Source organism: Brachyhypopomus gauderio, chromosome 15 (genome assembly GCF_052324685.1).
Source record: "Brachyhypopomus gauderio isolate BG-103 chromosome 15, BGAUD_0.2, whole genome shotgun sequence".
In the NCBI taxonomy this organism is placed as follows: domain Eukaryota; kingdom Metazoa; phylum Chordata; class Actinopteri; order Gymnotiformes; family Hypopomidae; genus Brachyhypopomus; species Brachyhypopomus gauderio.
This window is the reverse complement of record NC_135225.1, coordinates 20,939,517-20,967,180: the sequence shown is the minus strand read 5'-3', so window position 1 is coordinate 20,967,180 and position 27,664 is coordinate 20,939,517. Positions and strand designations below refer to the sequence as shown.

General features: G+C 39.5%; 2 protein-coding genes across 3 annotated transcripts; both read right to left on the bottom strand.

The window, feature by feature from the left end:
- Positions 1-502: 502 nt before the first annotated feature.
- rab23 (RAB23, member RAS oncogene family) lies at positions 503-10,033 on the bottom strand. Of its 2 annotated transcripts, none has more exons than XM_076974394.1 (7): positions 9,716-10,033; positions 5,249-5,487; positions 3,709-3,794; positions 3,460-3,616; positions 3,286-3,368; positions 2,741-2,833; positions 503-2,402 (listed from the first exon to the last, which is right to left on the bottom strand). In XM_076974394.1, exons 2-7 carry the CDS (start codon positions 5,401-5,403, stop codon positions 2,263-2,265), a joined length of 714 nt encoding a protein of 237 aa, XP_076830509.1. In that variant the 5' UTR covers positions 5,404-5,487; positions 9,716-10,033; the 3' UTR covers positions 503-2,262. The 2 variants fall into 2 exon arrangements, with proteins under 2 accessions (XP_076830509.1, XP_076830508.1); XM_076974393.1 differs by having other exon boundaries at positions 5,249-5,481; positions 9,716-10,032.
- A 130-nt stretch (positions 10,034-10,163) lies between these two features.
- ifngr1l (interferon gamma receptor 1-like) lies at positions 10,164-25,845 on the bottom strand. Its single transcript, XM_076974392.1, has 7 exons — positions 25,617-25,845; positions 20,205-20,322; positions 16,758-16,933; positions 16,251-16,384; positions 14,887-15,064; positions 14,534-14,664; positions 10,164-14,268 (listed from the first exon to the last, which is right to left on the bottom strand). The coding sequence occupies exons 1-7, from the start codon at positions 25,693-25,695 to the stop codon at positions 13,948-13,950; spliced, it is 1,137 nt and encodes a 378-aa protein (XP_076830507.1). The 5' UTR covers positions 25,696-25,845; the 3' UTR covers positions 10,164-13,947.
- Between the last annotated feature and the right edge of the window lie 1,819 nt (positions 25,846-27,664).

Sequence of the window (27,664 nt, the reverse complement as noted above, 5' to 3'; positions counted from 1 at the left end):
AATAAATTCCTTCTCATATTTTTAAATCATTTAAATTATCCCGACTAATAAATGCCATCAGAATCAGCCATTTGAAGTGCTGACCGACACATCTGGACTAATGCGGTTGTAAGCGGAGGACATGCTGTCAGCTAAACTGTCCAGAGTGACTACAAAATGGCAGAATGGGGAAAAGGTTCAGACAACTTTAGCTGGTTCTCCCTTGATGAAGATCCCAGGAGGGAACGTAGGAGGCATGGAGAACAGGGAGAAGCTGGAGAAGGAGGTGTAGTGTCCGCTCTTATGACTGGAATTGTAGTGGCGGGTAGAGATAGATATTGGTCAGGAGGGAGGCAAAAGTTATGTGTGGTGTTTCTCCTAAAATGTCAGTATTGCATAACTCATTTGGTATATAACCATGGTCCAACTGAAGGATATAATGGGTTTACAGATTTACTCAAGCTGAATGTCACAGTTTTTCTTGAAAACTCAAATTGTAAAAAGGTCAGTTTTGGTCCAAGGGCCGTAACATCCATTATTCCAATATACATGGTCACAACCGAACATCAAACTATTCAATCTCATTGGCACAATCAAAGCACTCGTGCTTTGATGAGTTACAGAAATGATAAACGTCAAGTAAAAGATAATGTTGGTGATCATTTATAATAGCATTTGCCAACACAGCCCTCACCCCCAACGCAGTGCACATTTCTGTTTCATCTTAGCTCCCAACACACTTGAACGAGCAATCAAGAACAACCAATCCTTGTTTGGTTGTGCTGAGAGCACCTGGTATGGTGTACTAGACAGGGAAACACCCATTTATGGGAATTTGTGTGTACAACTGTACTCTTTTGTAGTTCATTTGACAACAATTAAATTTTTACATAATGCATTAGTGTTCATTTACAGTAACTTTAGGTGATTACAGATTTCTTAACTATTCCATGTGGGCAGCTTCTGGACTAAATGTTTTAAAGCAGAACACAAAGATCATAGCCAAAATTGTGATCCATATGATTGGCTATGGTGCCATGGGGCACCTATGAGCTCTTCATTGTGGGTAATGACCAGGTGCAAGGTGAGCTGCTCTTTTGTCCACTGGAATGTTAGTAGTTATTTGTTTTTTATCTGATCACATTGGAGTCCATTTAGTAATTCGCTGTGATCGGAATCCGTTTCAGTCACATATAGTTGCACACTATTATTGGCAGATTGCTGTATTTTATAGGTATTATTAGTACTATTTGAGAACTTTTAAAAACTGAAAATAATTCTTGAAACATTTTACCAACAATATTTACATTTCTTACAAGTACATACAGCTTTAAAAACTTTTTGGCACTGTTAATGCTATGGATTTGATCAACTCATCTGACTACATTCTCTCTTACAAAAATACTTTTAGGAACAAGGACTGAAAATAGTGAAATCGTATTATTTTGTCCACATTATAAACAAATCATTTATATGGAAAGATTGTGTGTTACTAAATCATATCTCAATCAATACACACATATTGCACAAAAGATGAACAGTCAAATGCACAAATGGTAAGAATGATGTATAGTTTTAAGTAGCCTAATATTATTAGTGAATGTTACCCTGCTCTGTTCCACATGAAATAAAGCACAATCTTAGTAACTCGCTATATTTTTATGTTGAGAGAAAATATATTTTCTGATAATTTGAATTTTAAAGCCACAATTCTCAATTTAAACAAATCTGCACGTCATAGTCTAGTCTGAATCAAGTTCTTTAAAAAAAAAATGAAGGCAACCATCTAAAGGTCTGTTATTTCAAACTGCACTTTTACTGAATGTAAACAGCAAAACCTCTGACATTTGTCTGTGTCAGCTGCAGAATATCTGAAGGGTGCTTAATAGACTTCATCTCAATGATTCAGGTAAAATGAAACAGACTTTCACAAATTAAGATGTGCGGCTTTAAGATTGTATTGACCCCCCACCCCCAGGCTGCTTTAACCACTTGCAACCAGCAGGGAGCGCATATTTCCACAATGTTCCACCTGATTGCTCTTGACATTATTCTCACCCATAGAAATAAAGGACACCTAACATGATACAGGACATGGGTAAGCTAGCTTCAGTTAGAAGTTCATCTAGTAGAAAGGGCTCCTCTGAATGGAGCATGTTTAGATGGAGACGATGCCCTCCTAACTCTGATTAGTGTCTGTGATGTCCCATGTCACCTGGACCCCATCTGTAGCTCATCTCTCCCAACAAAGCAGTCAAGGCATACCACAAAGCACGAGATGTTCTAGAGAAGTCTGCAGCTACCGAAAGGGATTTTATTCTTCTTAGTTCTCTGCTTGTTTGGTCGCAGGTTGATGACCTCACGGCCATTGAGATCAATGGAGTTCTGGTTTGGGTGGTTGCCACTGGTAGTGTTGAAAACACCTGAAATCATATTAACAGTGTTAACAGTGCATTACTGCAGTCATTTGTAAACGTCAAGAAAAGTTTTTTTTACATTTTGTTAATACACCTAGCCAACAGCAACATGTTCATATCTAGCCAACAAACCAAAACTTAACTTAATCTCTGTTAAATGTATTTAAATGTTAATGTGTGTGATAGTGTGTCCAAGGAATAATGGGCAGAGAACAGGGACAGTAAAATTAATCTGACAGATAAATCTGAGTTCCCGTTTTAAAGAAGATTATTTACAGTATGGCTATGCAGTTAAATTCATCTTTAACAGCACTGCAGAATTGTACAAAGAAATTAGGACTCACCTATTTTATTGCTTGATGTGTGAACAACTTCTGGATCCTCAGCTGTCTTTTGCTTGAGCCGCTGCAGGTATTTTTCTGCTAAATATTTAAAAACTACAAAACAGCACAAGCACATGTATTCCACTGTAACTAACGACTCTGGTCACATTTACCAAACATTCCCACCACAGCTACAGTCACACCACAGTCCCACAGTAAATTAATCTGGCCAGTAAATGAATTAATTGGTTTGCGTCTTTACAACAGAGGAAGTGTAAATTTCAGTGCTCTGTGAATGAATCAACGCTAACATTGTCAGACCACAAAATATAGACCTCTTCCTTTAGCTTCCTAGCTATCATTTACATACATTTGGGTTTACCTTGCTTTAAACCATCCAAATCAAGTCCTGAAGAATAAGGTCATTATTTGCTGAGGTGTTAGAGGAATATACCATATCTCTGCATCGATCCTTATCCAAGGTTTACTCCAAAAACCATAACAAACATTTGGGCACTTTAGCCCTCTGCATTAACTGACCTTGCTCTTGGCACAGTGTTACGTACCTTCATTTACATTGAGGTCCTCCTTCACAGACGCCCGATAAAATCTTAATTTGAGCTTCTTGGCAAGACCCTCTGCTTCCTCACTGCAGTATCAAATATAAGTGTTTCATAAGAACACATACAAATAAACAACATCTGGCCACACAGGTCTTACAGGTCTTACGTGAGACTTACTTTTTTATCACTGTATCATCCAGGAGGTCAATTTTGTTCTGCACAAGGACCGTTGGGATGTCTCCAACCTCCATCTCCACCTTCTCCCTCCAGCTGCTGATGGCCTCAAACGACTCTCTGTCCGTGGTGGAGAAGACCAGCACACAGGCCTGTGCGCCTGCAGGTACCGCAAAGATGTCGTCACACCTCTAAATACACCACATTCCCCCCAGCAGGAAGTTAAAAGGTCACACTTCCACCTAACTGCACCTCGGTAGTAGGCCTTAGTGATGGCGTCAAACTCCTCCTGACCCGCAGTGTCCCATAACATCAACCTCACGTCTTCATCATTTACCCTGAAACACAGGAAACGGCAAATGCAAGAGCTGAATTGGCATGGATCAACAGAGATAACACACGTTAAGATGGATCAACAGAGATGACACACGTTAAGATGGATCAACAGAGATGACACACGTTAAGATGGATCAACAGAGATGACACACGTTAAGATGGATCAACAGAGATAACACACGTTAAGATGGATCAACAGAGATAACACACGTTAAGATGGATCAACAGAGATAACACACGTTAAGATGGATCAACAGAGATAACACATTAAGATGGATCAACAGAGACGACACACGTTAAGATGGATCAACAGAGATAACACATTAAGATGGATCAACAGAGATGACACACATTAAGATGGATCAACAGAGATGACACACATTAAGATGGATCAACAGAGATAACACACGTTAAGATGGATCAACAGACATGATACGTTAAGTTGGATCAATAGAGATAACGCACGGTAAGATGGATCAACAGAAATAACACACGTTAAGTTGGATCAATAGAGATAACACACGTTAAGTGCAACCTGCAGAAATGTCCAACTGGTGACATTGACCAAGATGCACAGAAAACTTGCATTAGATTTTTCCTTTTGCAGGGAGAAGTCATTCGTTAGCACAAACTAGTAAGGAATTATTACGTCTGCCTGAAATTTGACAGGCATGCTCTGAAGTGTTTTGTTTCTCTAACACTTTTCACACTACCTTCCTGCAGCTGATAAATGTATTCTATTCCTCTCAGCTGTGAATCGAAAATTCTCACGACCCAGGCATGGTGGCTGGAAACACCCTTGCTTATTCATGGTTTCAAACGTAACACTAAATACCAGAGTACATTCCTATAAATTCAGATAAAGCTCGTCTTTGTACTAATATAAGTATACGTATCATCTCTCTAGGTGGTGTGTGCGCACTATACGTGTTGTGTGCGTACTTCACATCTCCGGCAGGAAATAGGCAGAACGTCACACTACATTGTGTAATAAAGAAACCCACATCCCCGTGTCTTAAGTGACTCATATCCGTCACCACACACAGATGAAAACAGTAGAGCTAGCCTTACTTAATTTTTTAATACTGTGCTGCTTTTTAGAAACTAAGCTCCTTGAGGAATTGTTGAATTACAAGTCTCAAATTTGTTCCTTGTATTTGCTGCCTTTCAGTAGATGCTGACAATCCTGTCAAATGATCTCCCTGATTTCAGTTTAATGTGGACCTGCCTCCCTCAAAGTATTTTTGAAATCTCAAAGAATCACTGACAGAGGAGCCATTCTGAGACTGAAAGTGTGGTGCATCTTAAACATTTGGCATGTGCAAAGTGAAGGTGTTGATATCAGTCCTTCGCTGAAAGGAAAACACAACTGCTGCAAACTCCCTGCTGTTTAAAGGCTGAGCAACTACTGACCAGTGAAATATTAGGGTCATAAATTGATTTCAAGTGCACTTACACTATTTGTCTTTCCAGGAAGTCGACGCCGATGGTCTTTTTGTAGTCCTTGGTGAAGATGCCCTTGCAGTATCTCTGAATCATGCTCGACTTGCCCACAGCGCCATTACCCACAACCACCACCTTGATGGCCACCTCCATGTCCTCTTCCAACATGGCTGCCACCACAGCAGGGCGCCTGCAGGCTCGGGCTTGTTCGGACTGGGCTTACAGCAGGCTCCCTTCACGCCTCTCCTACATCTCCCAAACAAGCAAACACAACCAGCCTGTCTTTAAAGATGTCTTTGCATTGCCATGTTCATAATTTAGACCACAACATTTATTTGGCCTGTCCAACGCATCGGGAACACCCAACACACCTGAACACTGAATTAACAAACATTATTTTAAAGAGCACTAGAATAAGATGGGATTTTTGTATTTTAAATCACGAGATGATGGAGTCCACGAATATCTATGGTCAATCATTCCCTGCATATTCAGGATGAGCGATTTGAGCTAAAATTCACATCACAGTATTTTTCATAATCTACATTATTCTTCATGATTTAGAAATTAAACATCATTTATCTGTAATTATTATGAACCTGCAACATCAATGCAAAATGTTGACATTTAACAAAACTAATTATAGTAACAATAACTGATGTCTGAACATTGGTTCAGAACATTAAACGACCAAAAAGTAGCAAACAACATTTAGGAATGCAATTACTTATTTTCACATTGTTTTCTATAACTTGATTCATATGAGATGTAGAATCAAAGAGCTTGGCAGTCGTGAAGTGAACCAGTTAATGCTCCTGGGCTAAAGTCACTTCAAAACTGTATCGTATCTCCAATGTTTAGCAATTGACTATAGCAGATAGCTAGCATGTCTGCTCATTTCCCCACCAACGTGGGTAGTGTAATGTGTGTGTTTTGTCAAGCCAAGAGTTAAATGGAAACAAAGAAATAATCTGCCTGAGCCATAAATGACAGCATAAAACTGACTGATTGCATTTTTGTTTGTTTCTAATGATTAACGGCAATGAGGGGCCTTGCTGTGTTTTCCAGCATTTTTGTTTGTTTCTAATGATTAACGACAATGAGGGGCCTTGCTGTGTTTTCCAGCTGTTCATATTTGTGTTTATTTAATCTTGTGAGCATCACTGTTTTTGGGCTCATGACATAATGGCAAAACCTTTATGGCGCTACATCGTACCAGTATTCACTTTAATACAGATAAACATATCACTTCAGTCCGCTGTGTGTTCTAAATGTACATGAGTCATGACATTCTTAAACATTTCTCAAAGCACTTAAAGAGAAGCAGAACATGTCTATACCAACAAAAGGACCGTCCATCATAGCATCCATTAAGAGAAAGACCAAAAATAGGTCCACTCTGGAGACCAACACAACAACTTTGTTCTTAATCATAAATCAGGATAGCGTACTTCGAATTTGCCTTAAAAAACAGAAGCCAAACCACTAAAAAAAGGTTGTTTCATGCCATCCAGGCAAGAGAAACCTAAGAGACACATCATGACACTAGAGATCACGCTGCTTGCATATCAGGTCACATTTCAGAGGCCTCTTGCCTCGTCTCTTAGAAAGGTAACTAAATACAGCTGGCTGACTGATGCAACAGTGATACCCACCAGACTGTTCCACAGAACCTTCTCATAAACACTGGTGGACAGAATTCACACTGAAAATTCTGCTGGAATCACTGTGAGACAGAATTTGCACTGGAACATCCGTTGAACACTGAAACTCTTCAGCGATGAGTATTATGAATAGTACTTTGAGAATTTGCTGAGTATAGCTTCTCCTCAAAAGGAAAACAAACACTGTTTGACCACTTCCTCATATGAATATAGCTACAAGTAACAGACATATCTAAAACAACCCCTCACTGAACAGTGATATCAGTTAAAAACACTGGGATTTACAAAATCATGCACCAAATCTATTTATAAGTCCTTAATGCAGCTGATGTGTGCCTGCCCTGTGTTGTGGCCATACAATAGCTTGTCATCATACACTTCAGTTCAGCTGGTGCTACTATGAGTGACAAATTATCCATCTATAAGGAGCGTTCCCCCTGCAGCACACTGGGGTTATGTGCTTTGCTCATAAGCATGACAGCAGAAGTAATCATCTGGGACTGAGAACATGCCCTTAAGGTAGAGTCACAATCTCTCCAAGTCTACCCTTTCAAGTTGCTGCACATTTTCACAAGGGGTTTCTCCACTTCAGGTGTGAACATAGATTCCTTTGGAGGAATCACATGAAGGAGAAACCTAGTAAATTGTCAATAAAACACCAGAATAGCTATAAAAATAACAATATATTTAAGCTATCAAAAAATGTACTTGTCGAATATGCAGTGTTCCATATCTTAACACACCAGCTCTGAAGTGAATTCATGTAGCCTTGCTCAAGATAGCTAAAGGCATAGAGAAATCAGTGTAATGTAGTAAAGTGTTTTTATTTTAAAGAACGTGTTTTATTTAATATAAGTATTTTCGTCATGCATTATGTCTTTGGTACCTCAGAGAGGAGTCTAATGTTAAAAGGAAATCATGGCTTAAACAGCCGTTTTTGTCAATCTGTAAAGTATTTCTTAACATGACTGTAATCAACTAATCAGTCAAGTAGAGACCCAAACTTGGACCTGTGCACCAAACTACAACTAGCAAGCTCCTAAAAGAGTGTAATTATTAGTACATTGCGTTTTTACCAAATATATTTCTCTTGAAAGTCAAAATAAAACACACACACACACACGTACATAAATGTCAATGAACGCCTTATGGACTAGAGGAACTGTGTTAAATAGTCCAAAAACAAAGCTAGTGTGCTAATGTCGGTGTAAGAGACTAGCGTATGTTACAGTACCGAGAATGTTAGCCGTTAGCACAGCGCGCGTTACCGACCCACAAACACTCACACCCCGCCTTAGACTCGGACCTTACACCGTCACACACTCACACCCCGTCTTAGACTCGGACCTTACACCGTCACACACGCACACCCCGTCTTAGACTCGGACCTTACACCATCACACACTCACACCCCGTCTTAGACTCGGACCTTACACCGTCACACACTCACACCCCGTCTTAGACTCGGACCTTACACCGTCACACACTCACACCCAGTCTTAGACTCGGACCTTACACCGTCACACTCACACCCCGTCTTAAACTCGGACCTTACACCGTCACACACTCACACACCCCGTCTTAAACTCGGACCTTACACCGTCACACACACACACACACCCCGTCTTAAACTCAGACCTTACACCGTCACACACACACACACACCCCGTCTTAAACTCGGACCTTACACCGTCACACACTCACACACCCCGTCTTAAACTCGGACCTTACACCGTCACACACCCCGTCTTAAACTCGGACCTTACACCGTCTCACACCCCGTCTTAAACTCGGACCTTACACCGTCACACACCCCGTCTTAAACTCGGACCTTACACCGTCACACACCCCGTCTTAAACTCGGACCTTACACCGTCACACACCCCGTCTTAAACTCGGACCTTACACCGTCACACACCCCGTCTTAAACTCGGACCTTACACCGTCACACACCCCGTCTTAAACTCGGACCTTACACCGTCACACACCCCGTCTTAAACTCGGACCTTACACCGTCACACACTCACACCCCATCTTAGACTCGGACCTTACACCGTCACACACTCACACCCCGTCTTAAACTCGGACCTTACACCGTCACACACTCACACCCCGTCTTAAACTCGGACCTTACACCGTCACACACTCACACCCCGTCTTAGACTCGGACCTTACACCGTCACACACTCACACCCCGTCTTAGACTCGGACCTTACACCGTCACACACACCCCGTCTTAAACTCGGACCTTACACCGTCACACACTCGCACCCCGTCTTAAACTCGGACCTTACACCGTCAAACACTCACACCCCGTCTTAAACTCGGACCTTACACCGTCAAACACTCACAGCCCGTCTTAGACTCGGACCTTACACCGTCACACACTCACATCCCGTCACACACCCCGTCTTAAACTCGGACCTTACACCGTCAAACACTCACAGCCCGTCTTAGACTCGGACCTTACACCGTCACACACTCACACCCCGTCTTAGACTCGGACCATACACCGTCACACACTCACACCCCGTCTTAGACTCGGACCATACACCGTCACACACTCACACCCCGTCTTAAACTCGGACCTTACACCGTCACACACTCACACCCCGTCTTAGACTCGGACCTTACACCGTCACACACTCACACCCCGTCTTAGACTCGGACCATACACCGTCACACACTCACACCCAGCGCACCGGCTCATATTCTCCATTCACATCTTTATCTCATCACACTGTCAGACGTTAATACGCGCCCAACACGGTCGATCAACCGCACATCACACACGCAGTACAGTCCCGCCGTCTCACCTGCGTCCGCCGCTAGCAGCAGCCGCCCCACCGAGCCCGCTAGCCCGTTAGCTCGTTAGCCCGCCGGCCCGCTAGCTCGTTAGCCCGCTATCTCAGGACTCCGTGCTTTCCTTAACCCGCATGAATGTAAAGTCCCGTCGGCCGTAACACCTCCCTGCAGGGCCGCTGTACCAGACCTCTCTAATTCGCTCTCTAGCTGAATGTGTAGATGTATCAGTGCCAGAGACTCTGATCAGTACACGCTTGTTGCTTTCGCTAGCTGACTACAATTCTATGGGGCGGTATCCAAGGTGCGGTATCCAGGGGGCGGTATCCAAGGGCCCTCGACATCACATTGACACGACAGCGTTTTCCCCAATAAGCTATCTACTTGGGAAATAACGCTAAATGGTAAAATGTCATGTCTTCGAAAGATGCTGATCGTCGAGTGTAATGACCATAGTCCCAGTGTTATTGTATGGATATTTATTTAAACAAAAAGCTTATGAAACAACTTGCATGAAATACACGGGGCACGTATTTTTGATTATCTGGTACAAATACAAATGATTATAAAAATGCAAAAGGGAAATATGTAAGCTGTAATTATTGATACTACTCTGTACAAAACGGGCCACCCACCCCAAAACATGCATCTATATTCATTAAAATGTTTTGTCTGTTACGGTATCTGCTAACTCAACAAAATCAAGCTGGGCATGAAAATGAAATAATGTAATGAAAATAACAGACATTGTATGAAACAAATACAAATGAAAAAACTAAACATACAATAACATACTAAAAGGTGCAAATTATAAACACAGTGCTAAAATATTTAATAAAACATACACCAATTGGATACTATACATTCAGATACTTGTAAAACATGCAATGAATTGAGATTTGCTTATCAAGCAGGTAAAGCGAGAGTGTTTGTTCAGGTTCTATTCTATCAAACAACAAAGCAAAAAAGGCACAAAGTATTTTTCATAATGCAGTAGTAGTGATTTGAATTATACAGCACAAATAAGACCACATAATTCATTGTATATTAATCTTTACTGTTTTGTATTAATGCTTTTCGTTTCGATATTATATAGTAACATTCTCAGACATTTTTTGTAAATGATTTTAGAAAGCAACAGAAACATATCTGCAGATTCTACAGTGACCAACATGTCCACTGAAAGTTTACAGATCCCATTTCACGGTCCAAGTTGACTTAGTCTTACAGACATTGGTCAACATGCTACGTGTGTTTCTTTAAGCTTTTCCTTGGCGCACATATTGGCATGCAGCCAATGTACTATTTCCATTTTTAACCAGATAAAAGCAGATTCATTGTCTGTCACTGGTATGATGAAAATCATGCAAAAAAAATCTATTATTTTAACATAGATCAACTGAAATTAAAGTGCCATCAAACTCAAGACTTCTCTTGAAGGGTTTTCTTTACAGCTTTTCCTGGTCATCCAATGAGGATTTTGCAAACTAACCAATTCATTCCAAACAAAAAATTACAAGTAAAATATACAGGTTCACATTTTTTTTAAAGGAAAGACTTGTTTGATCCACACCTTTTTGTAAGAAAAAAATTCAGTTTTGTATAATATAAATTAAAAAACCAAAAGGTCAGATCATTTGATTGTGGTCATCTATGTCTAGTGAATTCTTGCACAACTGATTTTTCTTTCTGTTTTCTCAAAAGATACTTTGCATGTTTGTATTGCAGTTATACTGGATTTATAGTGGTACTGCAAGCATGCATTTGAAATATTATTTTATTCCATTTTCTCAGTAATTCTGAAATGCATTACACCACAGAAGCCAATATATAGCTGTATTATATATACAATGCTGCTGAAAAGTTTGAGAACTCCTTGAGCAGTTTAGAAAAATCATAGTTTTACTATGATTCTTTTATGAAATAAGATGACAATGACCTATAAAATGTCAGGTTTATGTTGATCAATTCCACTTCCTTGTTTTGAGTGAAAGGTGCGAGTTACCAGCAGACTACATGAAACGTTGAATCAGAGATGTGTAAAAGTAAATGAACCACAGCTGCACTGGTAAAGTTAATTAGGTAAAAGACTCAAACACGTCAGTGCTCAAGTAATCAATTAAGCAGACCAATCAAATCAGACGTCCTTGGGAGACTGATTAAAACCACAGACTCTCTGGAAGCCCATTCTCTAGCCACAACCACAGGCGACATGTATGGAGAGAAGTCATATAAAGAGAAGAACCTCCTCCCAACAGTGAAGTATGGTGGTGGACATGTGAAGGTCCATGTCTGCTTTTCTGCCTCTGGACCTGGATGACTCCATATTATCCAGGGAACCATCAATTGCCAGATCAATCAACAAATTCTTAACCAGAACCTCCTGTCACCGATTACGGAGCTGAAGCTGGGACAGAAATGGATTATGAAACAAGACCCAAAACATTCCAACAAAACTACCAAGGAACAGATTAAGAGAAATAAAATTTGCACTCTGGATTGGCCCAGTCAAAGTCCAGACCTAAATCCCATAGGAATGATGTGGCAAGATTTGAAGCGGGTGGTACATGCCAGATGCCCCTCCAGCCTCTCTCAACTGAGTTCTGCAAGGAGGAGTGGGCAAAAATCCCAAAAAGAAGTTGCGAGAGTTTGTGATTACAGAAGATGTCTGGTTGAAGTAATGGCTGCAAAAGTAGGTGCCACAAGTTACTAACTAAAATAGTTCACATATACAGTGGTAGACCTCAACTATGAGAGACAAAATGTGAAAAAAAAATTGAGAAAATCATTTTGTCTGACTTTTAAAGAATTTATTTGCAAATAATGGTGGAAAATAAGTATTTGGTCAATAACAAAAGTTCATCTCAATACTTTGTTGTATATCCTCTGTTGGCAATGACAGAGGTCAAACGTTTTCTGTAAGTCTTCACAAGGTTGGCACACACTGTTGCTGGTATGTTGGCCCATTCCTCCATGCAGATCTCCTCTAGAGCAGTGATGTTTTGGGGCTGTCGGCGGGCAACACAGACTTTTAACTCCCTCCAAAGCTTTTCGATGGGGTTGAGATCGGGAGACTGGCTAGGCCACTCCAGGACTTTGAAATGTTTCTTACGAAGCCACTCCTTTGTTGCCCTGGCAGTGTGCTTGGGATCATTGTCATGCTGAAAGACCCAGCCACGTTTCATCTTTGTTGCCCATTGCCTTTGCTGATGGAAGGAGGTTTGCACCCAAAATCTCACAATACATGACCCCTTTCATTCTTTCATGTACACGGACCAGTGGTCCTGGTCCCTTTGCAGAGAAACAGCCCCAAAGCATGATGTTGCCACCCCCATGCTTCACAGTTGGTATGGTGTTCTTTAGATGCAACTCAGCATTCACTGTCCTCCAAACATGACGAGTTGTGTTTTTACCAAATAGTTCTACTTTGGTTTCATCTGACCATATGACATTCTCCCAATACTCTTCTGGAACATCCAAATGCTCTCTAGCAAACTTCAGACGTGCCTGGATATGGACTGGCTTAAGCAGGGGGACACGTCTGGCACTGCAAGATCTGAGTCCCTGGCGTCGTAGTGTGTTGCTGATGGTAGCCTTTGTAACATTGGTCCCAGCTTTCTGCAAGTCATTCACTAGATCCCCCCCTTGTGGTTCTGGGATTTTTCATCACTGTTCTTGTGATCATTTTGACCCCACGGGCTGAGATCTTGCGTGGAGCCCCAGATCGAGGGAGATTAGTAGTGGTCTTGTAGGTCTTCCATTTTCTGATTATTGCTCCCACAGTAGATTTCTTCACACAAAGCTGCTTGCCTATTGCATATTCAGTCTTCCCAGCCTGGTGCAAGTCTACAATTCGGTTGATTTGAAAATGATTTTTTTCAATTTTTTTCACATTTTGTCTCTCATAGTTGAGGTCTACCTATGATGTCAATTACAGGCCTCTCATCTTTTTAAGTGGGAGAACTTGCACAATTGGTGACTGACTAAATACTTATTTTCCTCACTGTATTTGCACTTGGCAGATGTTTAGTTTTTGGAGAGAATTATTTTTTAATAAAAATATCTTTTTTGTGTCCCTTATTTGGAAGGTCTGCTTTACAAATTGAGATTTGGATGTTAATTTCATGAGATTAATAAAAAGAAAACAATAACCATCTTTGAGTGGTTCAAAAGCTTTCAAGCAGCACTTTAGCTACTTGTTGAGCTTTACTAGGTCGCATGTTATCTCTCCATATTAGTCATAGCCTTAATTCTGTCTTGGGCCATAAGCGTCTACAGTGTCTTCTGGGCTCATGATAACAGGAAACTTGCCGCAGTCGTAGCCTGTGCAGCTTTGAGCATCCTCAGAATCTGCCTCTTCCATCACATCTTCAGGCTCCTGGCTCCCTGGTGCCTCCATGTCAAGATGTGAGTCAATGAGACCGTGAGTCATGCTTGTGGGCGAGATGATGGTGGGACTGGACAAATCCTCAGAGGTGTCCAGCAGCGGGGTGTTGCTTACAGACATCACCTCAGACAGAGGGGGATTCTCGGGCTCGATCACCACATGATCAGATTTCACCATGCTCTGAGTGAGGGATAATGGAGCATTAAGTTAATGAAGTTATGAAACGAAAGATGCGTCTAAATGGTGGAATTAGTGAACAGATACTACAGTAGGCAACCTGTCTGCTACTATGCATGTAGATGCAAGAAACTACCAAATTAGCACAAGAAGATTTAAATGACAATTCATACACAACAGCCACCACTACCGGCTGCTTCCTATGCAAACAATGTAAAAAAAAAAAAAAGAGGGGTTTAATGGTGTAATAATCAACATATAACCCTACCAGGAGTTTGGAGAATACTGAGCTTTGAGACTTGATGTGAGTCAACTTCTTGTACAGCAGACCTCCCAATAGTATTACCAGGACAAGGACAATCCCACTACACACTAAAGCGGTTATAAGAGTTGCCCAGTCTGTAAAACAAATGTTTAATACAAGATCATCTCAATATGAATATGGTTTAGATTATTATAAGAATATTATTAGTTTATTATTAATATCATTTGTGATATCAAATCTCAAGGTTTGAGAAATCAAATGCAAGGTAGACAATTAACTAAATGTAGCTGAAGCAGACATCATAAAAAAATTTTTAAAGGCTCCAAGCAAGTACATAAGGCAAGCAAAGGTCTTACCTTTTTCATCAGGATCTAGACCGTCACTGCAAACATTTCTGGACGTCTTTGTATATAGGCCCTTAATAGACCCTCCGAAATGTACCGTCATGCAACTGCCATAAAGGCTTTCTGGAAGGTGCATCTTCTCCGTGCAGATCCAATCATTTACAAAACAACTATATGTTGTGCTTTCAATCTGTTGCAGGAAATAAACATTTGCAAAAAAAAGGTGGGGATGATTATCCAATCATCAGTACACAGACAACCAAACTTCAGTACTGTAGTGCAAAACCACCCAATAAAATATGCAATGTACGTCATTTCAGCACCTCATGGTTAATGCTTTCAGTTTGTGAAGGGATACACTACTTAAGGCCTAGACACACATAAAAGAAGCAGTGAGATTTCTGCTATGGTCCTCAACCCATCATCAAAAGCTACATCATATGGATAAAAAATTCCATACTGTAATTATATTCCCTTGTAAAGCATTAAGAACACAGGGGTAAGCCCTTGATGTAATATTAATATTAGGGATTGACCTCCACCCATGTTTTTAGGTTTGTTACAAAATGTAATGTGGGCCCCACAAAATCATATGATGTCTGCGAATCAAACACCCAGACCACATCTGAAGACTGCTCTATCGTGGCTTCCTTTAACTCAAAACTTTCCAGTTTCTATTCACTGTTTTTATAATTCTAAAGCGTTTTGTCAATGGCTCTTTGTTCATTAAATTAATAATATTAAGAACTGAGACACATTTGCATGTGGGAGCTTTCTGTAATATGAGTATTGGAATGGCCAATACAGTGATTCATAAATTATAATGGCTTCACAATACTATATAGTTTTGTATTTCAATCTGATGCATGAAGCACATTTCTATAATTTTGTCAATATACTGAGTATATTTGCTTTTTCTGCGCACACACACACCCACCCACCCATATAAAACATGGCTTTCTGAATTATGTAATTACTGCATTATTATCAAAATACTAAAAAATGTGATAAGGCAAACCACACACATACGCCGTTGTAAGAAACGAACATGAGAAAGCCAAGAGTGAGAGCTCTAACACCTGAGCTCCAAACACCTGAGCTCCAAACAAGCGTTTGATTGTTCATCTCGTCATCTTGCCACAAATGTGGCGCTTATCAAAATGGATTGCGGTGCAAAGGCAGACACACACAGTGCCATTTTTGATTTACAAAATTGCTCATCAAAGAGATGATTTGAATCTTGATTTTGTTCCATGTTTAAAATGTCAAATGACGCATATATGGAGCTTAAGGTCTTAAGATATATGGTCTTAAGATGCTTTCATTTTCATCTAGGTAAAAAAAAAGAAAGAAAAAAGAGCATCTGAATGTCGTACCTCATTATATTCAACAGTGTACGTAAAGGTGTCATTCAGTCTTTCAATGCCATAGATATAAGAAGGATGATAAAACTCTATTTCAAATGTGCGTGACCGCACTGAAATGTTCAAGGGTGGAAAGTCCATTAGACCTGAAATGGAACAGAACTAAAACAAGTCAAAAACTAATTTATTAAAACACTGATATATTGCTCTGATCTATGTATGTGTTCAACTGCAAACAAATATACAACATCTGAATTAATTAAAATGCTTGAACACATTGAATTAATTTGTTAAAATGACAATTCAGCATTTTCCACTAGCAATGAAGATCAGTGTTATGGACAGCAGCACCAACTGTAGCTTCTAAAGTCTGTATCTAAAAGTAGATCTCAGTGAAACAGCAACATGCTAAATATATTTTGCGATGCAACCTTAAGATAACCAGCTGGTGCCATGTTCACACAGCAGTTTGATCGATATGGTGCCTAGAGTAAATAAGTTATCAGAGTTCTCACTTACATTTGATCCTTGATGGAAACTCGCCGTACGTGAACTGGGTGAAGACACGTGAACTAGGTTTGGCAGACTCGTTCAACTCAGCCATCACTGACACAAAGTACGCATCTTCAACATCCTGAGTGTACGAGCTGATGTCTAGATAGTGCTCAGAAGTTCTCACCGATAGTGGGGTGGACCTGTACATGGAGACAGAAGACCAACTGAACGGCAGTACTTGTGCAGTTTACATAGGTAACCCTGAAACAATGATGAGAGAACCCCCAGAATGTGCAGTCAGTTATTGGGGATACAAAACGGTCTACAAGAGAGTTAAATTTAATTTAACTCGCTAACGGCCCACCTCTAAAATATATATATATATATATATATATATATATATATATATATATATATATATATATATATATATATATATATATTAGGGGTGGGACGCGATTAAAAAAATTAATCGAATTAATCAGAAGCTTTGTAATTAATTAATCGAAATTAATCGCATTTTAATCGCATTTCAGTATTTAACATGAGAAATATTAATTTAAGTTTGAATGATGAATGAATCAATGAACATAATCAAACTTCAACATCTTGTTTATTTTTCCACCAGTCTACTACACAGACCAATATATGAGTGCAGAAAACAGTTCAGAACATTGGAAATTCTGACCAAAAATGTTGTTTAATTTTGGGAGTTTTGCTCAGGATATTGGAAGAATTGAAGTAAATCAGAAGATGTTTTTTAATACCATTTTAGATGGTATACTTTTCTTAAATTTCCCAGGCCTCTGCCACAGGCATCTCCATAGTGCCTAGAAGTGGTCTTCTGCATGTTCAAAGCAAATGACTGGATCTTCCATTCATCATCTATAATATGAGCTGTCACACAAAGATCATTCTTGTTGCTAACAGAGGTCCAGTGATCCCCAGTCAGAGCCACATTTGTGGCGCTCTTCACAATAACCTGTTTTACTTCCCTTTCACAATAACCAGTTTTTTTCCCCTCGTTCTTACGTACGAGGTTAAGAAGTACTTGGCGCCAAGAACGTTTTGGGGAAACTCACCCCTGGACGGTAGTTCATAACTTGCATCAGTTGACGCAATGTGCAGCGCTTCTTGTAAGCCTTTATCTTCGACCACAGAGAGCGAACAACACAAATAATATGACGCGTCATGTATAAACGCGTGCGGAGTTGCGCGCTACGGTCACTCGCGAAAGTTTAATCCAGTCTTAATGGTCCAATGAAGGTACTTTAAAAACCAGGACATTTCCTCACTTTAAAAAAAACCGGGACGACCGGGACAAGATGTGAAATGCGGACGTTTAGGTCACCCTATCGTACTAGGAATACATTTAGCAGCTAAGTTATCATTACTGACCTGCGCGTTAAGCTGGGCGTACACTGTGCGATTTTTGGCCCATTTTCAGCCGATTTTTCACTCGTTTCGGCTCAATCGCGTGTCGTGCATCGTATAGTTTACACAGGTAAACAAGGAGCGATTCACACCTCACGACCAACTCCCGATCAGAAATCGCAGCATCGCAAGAACATCAAACATGTTTGAAATTCAAATCGCTCCTCGTGAGAGTATCGCACTGTTGAAGCAGCTCCACGAGCCGACTCTCCCTGCGATTTAGTCGTACAGTTTGAGCTGGAGCTGAGTACACGATTTAAAATATCGTACAGTGTACGCCCAGCTTTAGCTGCAACATGTTTTGCGTTGAGGTGGTAACGAAGGGTAGAAGTGCTCCTGTGATAAGCGAACTCCTTCCTACATAAAGTGTAAATAACACTATTTTTGTTTGAACTTCCATCTGGAAGTTTCTTATATTTAAATTTCCCATCCACCAGCGTAGCCTCTTCAGTCATCTGCATCATGCTCATCTTATCGTGCGTCCATATAATCTGTATGCCTGGAACTCGTGCACTGAGAAACATTCCACGATGCAAAAGTGTATCGTGCGTTAAAATGCGTTAATTTTTTTAGTGCGTTAATTTTCCTGTAATTAATTAATCGAAATTAACGCGTTAAAGTCCCACCACTAATATATATATATATATATATATATATATATATATATATATATATATAATATTTATGCATGAGTTTGTTTTACATCAGCATAAAATGCTTTCTCTTCATAAAAATGTAACTTGTGAATACAGATGGAACAGACCCAAATTAGACTTTATTAATCCGATACCATCGCAATGTTCGGGTCATGTGATAACAGCTGAGCTACTTTGAGCAATGTATATAGGTTTATATTCAAATATTCAAGCACTACCAACCACATGATTTTAATTGCTATTATTTAAAAAACCCAAAATAATGACATTTCCAGTTTTCCAATAGCCTGCTAAGTTTTATTGTAGACTTGATATTTTGAATAAGAAGCTTATTTTTTAAATTGTTTGTGATTTCATATTGGAATAATGTTCATTACTGATGTGTAATGGTTAGCCCCGCCCCCACTGTCAATCAGTCTGTTCCTCTCTTCCATGTGAGTTCTGTTTATCTTTTACTCCACACCCCCGTTCAGCCTCTTGTTCCTAGTGGTTAGTTTCACTTGCGTCTTGTTTAATTCCTCAGTCTGTGTACCTATACCCCACATTTCTCCCTCGTCTGCGTTGCTCTTCGTTTCCCTCACTGAGCACGTTTCTCTTCCTGAGCGCCATCATGATGTGTTTGCCTAGAGTCTGTGAGTTCTGTTACCCTGCGTTTGCTCAGTGTGCCCCCAGTGTCCTCCCCTCGTTTCAGAGTTCCCCATATACCGTGTTGCCTTCTGCCCGTGTAGACGTTGGATTCCCTACCCTCGCTTCTCCCAGTGTTACCAACGTATTCCTCGTTTCTCGTCATTTGTCCTGTTTGCTACTTCAGTCGGTTCTGTTTGTATCTGTTTAACGTCGTGCGTCTCTCTGCCTAGCCCTAGTTCTGTGCATCTTTAATCCTGCTGATGCTGGAATACTCGGCTTTCGCTTGTGTTTGTTTCTTGTGTACTTCCTTTTGCTCCCTTTGTTTTCTGTCATGTACAAGTTGCATTTGTTTGGTCATGCCTTGTCGTCAGCATAAGTGTGTGTTTCTCTCGGGGCAGGATGTCGGTCTCTCTCCTGAGGGGCCAGCTCCTAGTAGGTTTAATAAACCACACCCCTTTCTGCAGTTCTGTCCGCCCTCGTTGTCCAGTTCGTTACATGATCCTTATTACTGAAGTGCTTGTTTTTAAATTAGAAATGTTTGTTTATTATACATCTTTTTCTAATATAATTGATGTTTCGTTATTAGAGATGTTCTTGCGTTACTACTGGATAGCTTGTTTGTGCCTAAGAATTAGTGGAACATTTTTTTGTGATCAGAAATTACAAAAATGTGAAGGGAGGCAACAAGTCTTATAAAGTCCCTGCCCCATTCCTACAAACCCCACATAAGTGACTTTGTGTCTGGTGAACATACCGTTCATAGGTCCGGACGGAAACATTGAATGTTGGCTGCAGACTTGGTTCACTGTAATTCCAGTACAGGACATTCTTAAAGTTATGACAGTTCAAGCTTAAATTAGCAGGGGGTGGAACTGTGGAAAAAAAAATTTAATAAGGTATTAATGCAAATACAAGACTTATTTAAATTATCCACAACTTACAACAAATAGTCTATGTACCAAGAAATATGCACGCACACCTTAAAAAGAGTGAAAAATATAGGATATTTGGGGTATAATATTTTGCCTTTATAGAATTGTTAGTTTGTTCCATGTTTATTAGTGGCATTGGAGTTTTATTGAATTAAGAGAGGATAATGGAAGAATATTAAAGGCCAAAACCATTTCTACATCTCCCTCTTCATTATTTCAAACAAATGTCCAATACACGCAATACCAGAAACCTGCCAGAGAATTACTGCACATATCAAAAAACAACATCACAGTTCTCCATCAGTTACTGTAGCTCACCTGCCCTCAATTTCAGTTAAGTGTGAGTGTGTGTATACACACACACACACACAACTGAAAGAAAAACATTTTCAATTCACAAACAATATTCACAATTAAATTAAGTGCATCAGATGATTTTTAAAGAATAAAAATGCTTGTGTTAAAGCATTAAGCATAAAGTTAAAATTTCTTTATAGAGGCTTATTTTGCATATAGTCCTATTATCAATTCTCAGTCCTCTGCCTAAATCTCCTGGTATGGCTGCCGATCCAAGCTAAGGATGTTATTGGGCTGATTGTTTGTTCGGACACCCTTGATCAACTGTGATGCACAGCTGATCACGTATTACACTAATACGTGAGCATAAAAGGGAGCACAACATTCCAGGTTCTAGCATCAGCAGTTGTTGGCTTGCTTACAGGCACAAAATGGCCAGAAATAAACAACTTTCTTTAGAGACCCGTCAGCCTATTTTTGTGTTAAGGAAGGAAAGCTACTCAATGCAAGATATTGTCAAGAAACTGAAAATATCTTACCATGCTGTTAACTACTCCCTTTGAAAAGTGACAAACTGGTTCAAACAAGTACAGAAATCAGAGTGGGAGGCCCCCACTGTCAACTGACAGCTGCACTAAATGGAACCAGTGTCATCAGTGTCAGCATCAATGCTCAAGAGGCGATTTCAGGATGCTGGACTTCATGGCAGAATTGGCAAGAAAAAGCCGTACCTCATACTGGCTAATAAAACGAAAAGACTGTGATGGGCCAAAGAGAAAAGATAATAGACACTGGAAGATTGGAAGAAGGTGTTGTGGACAGATGAGTCCAAGTTTCAGAGGAACATTTGTGAGGCGCAGGACCAATGCTTAATGGCATCTGTCACACGCATGGTGGAGGCAGCGAGATGATCTGGGGATGCTTTGGACGTGGTAAAATAAGAGATTTAGTAGTGGCTTATAGCCCCACACACTATGCAATACTACATATGTGCAAAACTACTGTGTAGTGTGCATCAATGTCTCACATTTTCTTAGTTTCTCACAGGCTCTACACAGTTCCTTGTTTTTAAGTCATGTGACTCAATGTGCTGATTCATTAACAAACCACTGGATAGTCATCCAATAGGACTGAGATTGGTCAGTAGGTTCACAGCACACAATATGCACAACACAGCTCTAATAATGAAACAACTGTGCACGGTTAGTTTTGTAGGAGAGCAATATAGAAAATATATCCAGAGGACACATACATTTTGAATGGTATTTTCTCTATTTACGGAGAGGTATCTCCTTTTACCTACTGCTGATCACAAAAAGAACAAAACAGGCTATTACATCAACCCAATCTTTTGCACGAAGAGTGAAAATTTGTGCAACTTGTTCAATACAACTACTGGCTATAGTTATAGCCAATGGAAACCATACATGGAAAACATGAAGTCCCATTGATCTCATTTGTATATGCGGAACCATTCCCACAAAATATCCTGACATTACCCTTGAGATAACGTACTATTTAAAAACTACCTCTTTAGTGCAAAAATCACCTGGTGTATAAGCCTTAATCAGAAAATACTTTACACTCAACCGACTAAAGTTCAAAGCAGCTTAAGAACTAGGTAAATAAAGTTAAGTCATATTCCAAGTGGAGCCCTGCTCATCCTAGCACATAGAATCAGAATTAATTGGTGAGAACTGGTGGCTAGCACGTTTGCCTCCTAGTACCAGACTTTTGTTCTTATGTCTCTAGGTGGAGTTTCCACGTTCTCTCTGTGTCAGTGTGCATTTCCTCTGGGATTTCCTCCCACAGATCAATGTAAAAGTTGACCTGCTGTGAGTGAAAGACTGCATGTCCAGTGATGGATGGGGTAAAACTATAAAATATGCAAAATTTTATATTATATATATATATATATATATATGCATGCAAAACTATTGTATAGTGTGTTGATTTTAGTGCATCCTTGGGCACTGAGAAAGGTGCGTTCATAAAAAGGCTGTATAAAATGGACAAAACATTATATTGCTTAATTTTCCAATTTCAGCTGCAAACACCATCTTGCACCCAGTCACCATTTTACCAACATCTCTTCGAGGTGCATTTATAGGCCTGTGTTCAACTGCAAACTGTAGCCCTGCGTTGATCATGCAACAGTAGTTAGCTACCCGACTTTCATCCTGTTCACAGCGAGATAGTTCTGCTTTAGAAGCAGCTTTGTTTTACGACATCCAACTTGAAACCACACAAAAGGTTTGTTTTGAATTCCTGTTCTTAGACGCATATCTCGTATTTTATTGAGATTTCACACAAGGCACAGTAACATGCTGAAAAGTATGCATGAGGTTGTACAAATCCCATCTGATTCATTTCCAATTCAGTTTTGCTGCCCAACAGCACTGGTAACATGGCCTGGGAGTGGGCAAACCTCTCCTGCTAGAGTTTATTTTAATGAATCCTTCTGTCCTCCACACAAAAGTCAACAGAAATGTTTCTTGTGTGCCGTTTGGAAAGCTGAAAGAACAACTGTGCGGTTGCAACATATTTTTCGTGAAACAAGAGGAAGTCAGTAGTCACCTAAATTCACAGCAAGGGTGCTTTGTTGTAGAAACAGCTTTTTGTTTTTCCCTTTGTAATCATATTTGCGTTTGGCTGAGAACTATATCTGGCAATGCGAAAGGATTAGTGGTGCTACTAAACTTTTAAAAGGAGTTTCGTTAATAAATATTTGTACAAAAAAGGATTATATGAATGAATCTCTTCTTTCTACTCAGTTTAGCCTAGGCTTGGCCCTTGAAAAATTTACAGTATGGGCCCATTACATTGTGTTGCTATCACATGGTTTATTAATGTTTTTTTATGATTCATTTAAGGAAAAACACAATGTTCTTTAGGCCAAAATGCTGTATTGAGAGTACCCTACAACATGTAAAGTGTTACAAAATATTTTGAGGACACCAAATTAGTGTTTAATTAAACATTCAGCACTTTTTCCAACTAAAAAGGATAGAAATATGCTAAAATATTACTCCAAGATCAATTAAAATGTCTCACTGGACCAAGCTGAGAACGGTCTGGTTTGATTCTAATATCCCAGTGAGCACACACAAATCAAAGACTACTCTCACAATCACAACCTGCTATGCTACTCAAGTAAAGCTGAATACACACAAATCAAAGACTACTCTCACAATCACAACCTGCTATGCTACTCAAGTAAAGCTGAATACAGTTGTGCACGCAGAGAGAATCAAAATCATACAACCATACTATGTACGACCATACCAATGATGATTTTGCAACCTTCACTTCAACATAACTAAGCCTAGCACTGACTACCTTACAGTTTTGCATCAGTTAATGTCAGTGTAACCTACGGAGTAAAGTTTGTGTATGCTTTACCTAATATTAGGATCCCCTATATTCCATCGGAAGAGGACAACATCTAATTAGTCAGTCAGTAATTGGAGTAGGAACAGTATTGATAGACATCTCACATATGTATCTACACTGTGTGCCTTCAAGAGCTTGAATAACCTAGGGCTTTAAATGTTTAACTGACAAAACGTGTTCAGAATTGTGAGTAAAAATTGTGATGAAGAGAAAAAAAAAGAAACAAGTTCATACAAAGCAACACTAAATTAAACTGTGCCCATAAGTATGCGAGATAGCTATAGTGTGAATCCTTAATCTTGTTTTTGAATAGGCACACATTCTAGATCAGAGCTACATCAAAACAGCGTAGCTGTACCAGACGGAGCAGCATAATCACAGGATGAGGATGTTGACACACACTCAACTTTTGATTTTAACCACAAGTATCTCTCGCACATTTTCTCAGAACATTTCACATCAGGCTTCACTGTGGTTTAGCAAGTGTGAAAATAAAATGAAGCATAACAGTCAACACTTTGTTACAGTAGTGCCAAGTGTCAACTCCAAATTTTTCAATTAACCTAGTGATCTTATATTGTGAGCTCAGGAAAACTACTTGAAAATAAGCAAATTGCATTAAATTTTTTTTTTTTACATCAAATCCGTTACACCAAAATCTCCAGGTATGCATCATACACAAAAATTTTTTTTTGCAAAAGTTATGGCTAAATTTACATGTAGCAGTCTGCAAACACATTGCAACGCAAAGAAACTGAGAACGCAAAGAAACATTATGGGAAACTGGAATCATCAAATTGATTACAAATACATATTTTCCTAACAGCAAGTATGTTCAAAAGCCTGCAATGTAAATTGATCAAACCATTGTACATACAAAGAAACGAGGCTACAAAACGTTGCTCTAATGTCACACGTATGAAAAAAAGTGCATATTCATTTTATAAGGCCTACATCCAAATTGAAAACGTTGAACACGATTTACTGTCTCGCTTGCCCATGTGTTTTAGTTTCCTGATTTCTTCGCAAACCAGATTAATGACCGTTTAGGTAAAGTTGACATGGGCTCTTGTGAGAAATGTACAGTGGAGTACCGGACCGACACGGTTGTGGTTCTGGACGTGTCCACACACAGTAATGACAAACTGGGAGGCCTAAAATACTCCAAACATCAAACTAAGATAACAAACGCTTTTCTAAGTGGTTTTATTTTTACATTTGAGAAAATAGATTTTAAAATTTGCGAAACTTCAGCCATTATTATTATTTTTATTTTAAGAATAATACTAGCCATGTAACCTAGATAAACTCTTTATAACTCAGCGCACTGAAGTTTGTTAACTAAGTTATACAGTATTTTCCCAACTGATATGTTAGTTAGCTGGTTAATTAAATCTCGACTCTTTGTTAGACGGAGTTAGCTGGTTAAACGAGATGAAACCGTTTATGGGGACCTGCTGGGTCTCGCCATCGTATCGCCACACGTCTGGTTAGCTCTTCTGTTAGCGAGCAGCTAGCTCGAGTCACCCACTTACGTTACTTACCGGAACACAACACTCGAGTTATAACTGAATAAACAAGCGATAAAACGACTCGAAACGATGGTCTCGTCAATTGAAACATGGTCGTCGTTCTTCCAGCACAAACTATATCCAGGTTAACAGTCAAATTGTTCAGAAGACTGTGGCAAACATTCTCCAAAGTCCCGTCCAACCCGTCCGTGTGGCGGGGCGTCTAAACGTTCATTTAGCGACGGCTACGAACCACGGACCGAGAACAGGCCGCGCGCGCGCACGAGGAGAACACGCCGCGCGCACGCACGAGGAGAACACGCCCCGATGCTCCGGAATTCCCCGGTATTCTGCACTGATCGTTACGGTTCAATCCCAAACTATGGGATACACATGTAACGGGTATGATTGCTGATAATCGATCCACATGTAACACGTAGTTTTGGTCTTTTTCGCGATAATTTTGTGTCTGCACTGATATATTTGTTTAGCAAAATTGAAAATGAGGAGTTGGTCTGTATCAAGCTACAGTGAATAACATTGCATCCTTGTTATTTGCAGTATCATTTATGTGATGATGTGTAAGTAGAAGATTAAGATTTCTTTAAGTGATCGACTCTTCTAGTATACATGAATTTGTGTTTTGGCCTGCACTTGCATAAAAAAAACACTGATTTACTTTGTTTTTAGTTAATATGAGTCATATCAACAGTAACGAATAAACTGGTGCTGATCAGCACATTTTAATTGCTGCTATACAAACAAATCTGTAAATATACATTATGGAGCCCATTAAAAAGAACAGCTAATTATACGGCATATCAACAACCTAGGCGATTATATATAGTTTTTTTCTAATCGAGATGATTACATCATAATATCCACAGAATATTTTTAAATGTTTGGCCCATGTAGTGTCTGATATAAAGGAATGTTTTGGGCTCATTATCAGTGTTTAAAGACTTCATGTGATCATGTGATTTTTTTTGTATGCTCTCTAAGCTGCTATAACACCACAGTTCCCCCATGTGGGATAATAAAAGGCTATCTTACCTTATCTTATCTTATTTTTCCTGTACAATAATTTAATGCAAATATAAAATAGATAAAAGTCACATCTGTGTCTGCAGTTTGCAGAAATGACCACCAGAGGTCACCAGTCGTCCCACGACTGCTGAACTATCACCTTACAGCGGGCACATGCATCCCGTCTCACCTCATCAGTTCCAGTTAAACTTGCAGTTACACTTATACCAGAGATACTAGTACAACTAAACTAGAGTTTCCAAACATCACAAACTTTTAATTAATGAGGTACTCTTTACTGAAGGTTACAACAAACATGTAAAGCATGTAATGTTGAATCTACAATCACTGATGTCGCTGTTTGAGGTGCTGTTTGTAGGTTGAGGAACTTTCCTGTTGAGATTATTTTCACCTATAATTTCATGTAATAGATCACATAATTTGGCTACACATCTATTAAAGAGAATTTAAACAAAACCTACTTTCCATGTTTCCAGAGCTAAACCGTGAACCCACAAAATGACATGATTTACCTGCAGTTAATGTCATGACATTACTCTAAGGTGATGAAATAACATATGGTTTTACTTAAGTAAACTGTTACATTCTTAGTAACAGATGAATGTAGCAGGTCATGACAGAGCCACCACCATTTACAGAATGTACATAGTAGCCTATTCTAAATGTATATAAGAACTTCTGAGGAATATCTTCTGAAGAAGTAAGGAATATGGGAGGTATTTCCTGCCAATAATAAAACTAAAATGAAAACACTAAAATGAAAATGAAAATACCGTTTTGCCATTTCTTTTTCCATACATGTGTGATTATTATGACAAAATTAAAAATAAAATGAAATCACTTAATTTGCAATTTAATTTTTCACTCGAGCACGGGTCATATGTGACAAATATAAAATGAAAATTAAAAAGGAGGATTGGCGCTACCTGCTGGTGATTTTCTTTTTCATTTTCCACTTTTCATTTTCTTTTTCCACTTTTCATTTTCGTTTTCAACTTCACCAGCATGCAAATACATGTAAATGAACAGTAGGC

Coding starts and splice junctions, on each gene's coding strand:
- ifngr1l (XM_076974392.1), bottom strand. CDS start 25,695: ATGTTTCAATTGACGAGACCATCGTTTCGAGTCGTTTTATCGCTTGTT. Junction 16,934..20,204: donor TCCGTCCGGACCTATGAACG/GTATGTTCACCA, acceptor CTCCATGTACAG/GTCCACCCCACTATCGGTGA. Junction 16,385..16,757: donor GTTTCCATCAAGGATCAAAT/GTAAGTGAGAAC, acceptor GTTCCATTTCAG/GTCTAATGGACTTTCCACCC.
- rab23 (XM_076974394.1), bottom strand. CDS start 5,403: ATGTTGGAAGAGGACATGGAGGTGGCCATCAAGGTGGTGGTTGTGGGT. Junction 3,795..5,248: donor TTCCTGGAAAGACAAATAGT/GTAAGTGCACTT, acceptor CCTGTGTTTCAG/GGTAAATGATGAAGACGTGA. Junction 3,369..3,459: donor GATGATACAGTGATAAAAAA/GTAAGTCTCACG, acceptor TTGATACTGCAG/TGAGGAAGCAGAGGGTCTTG.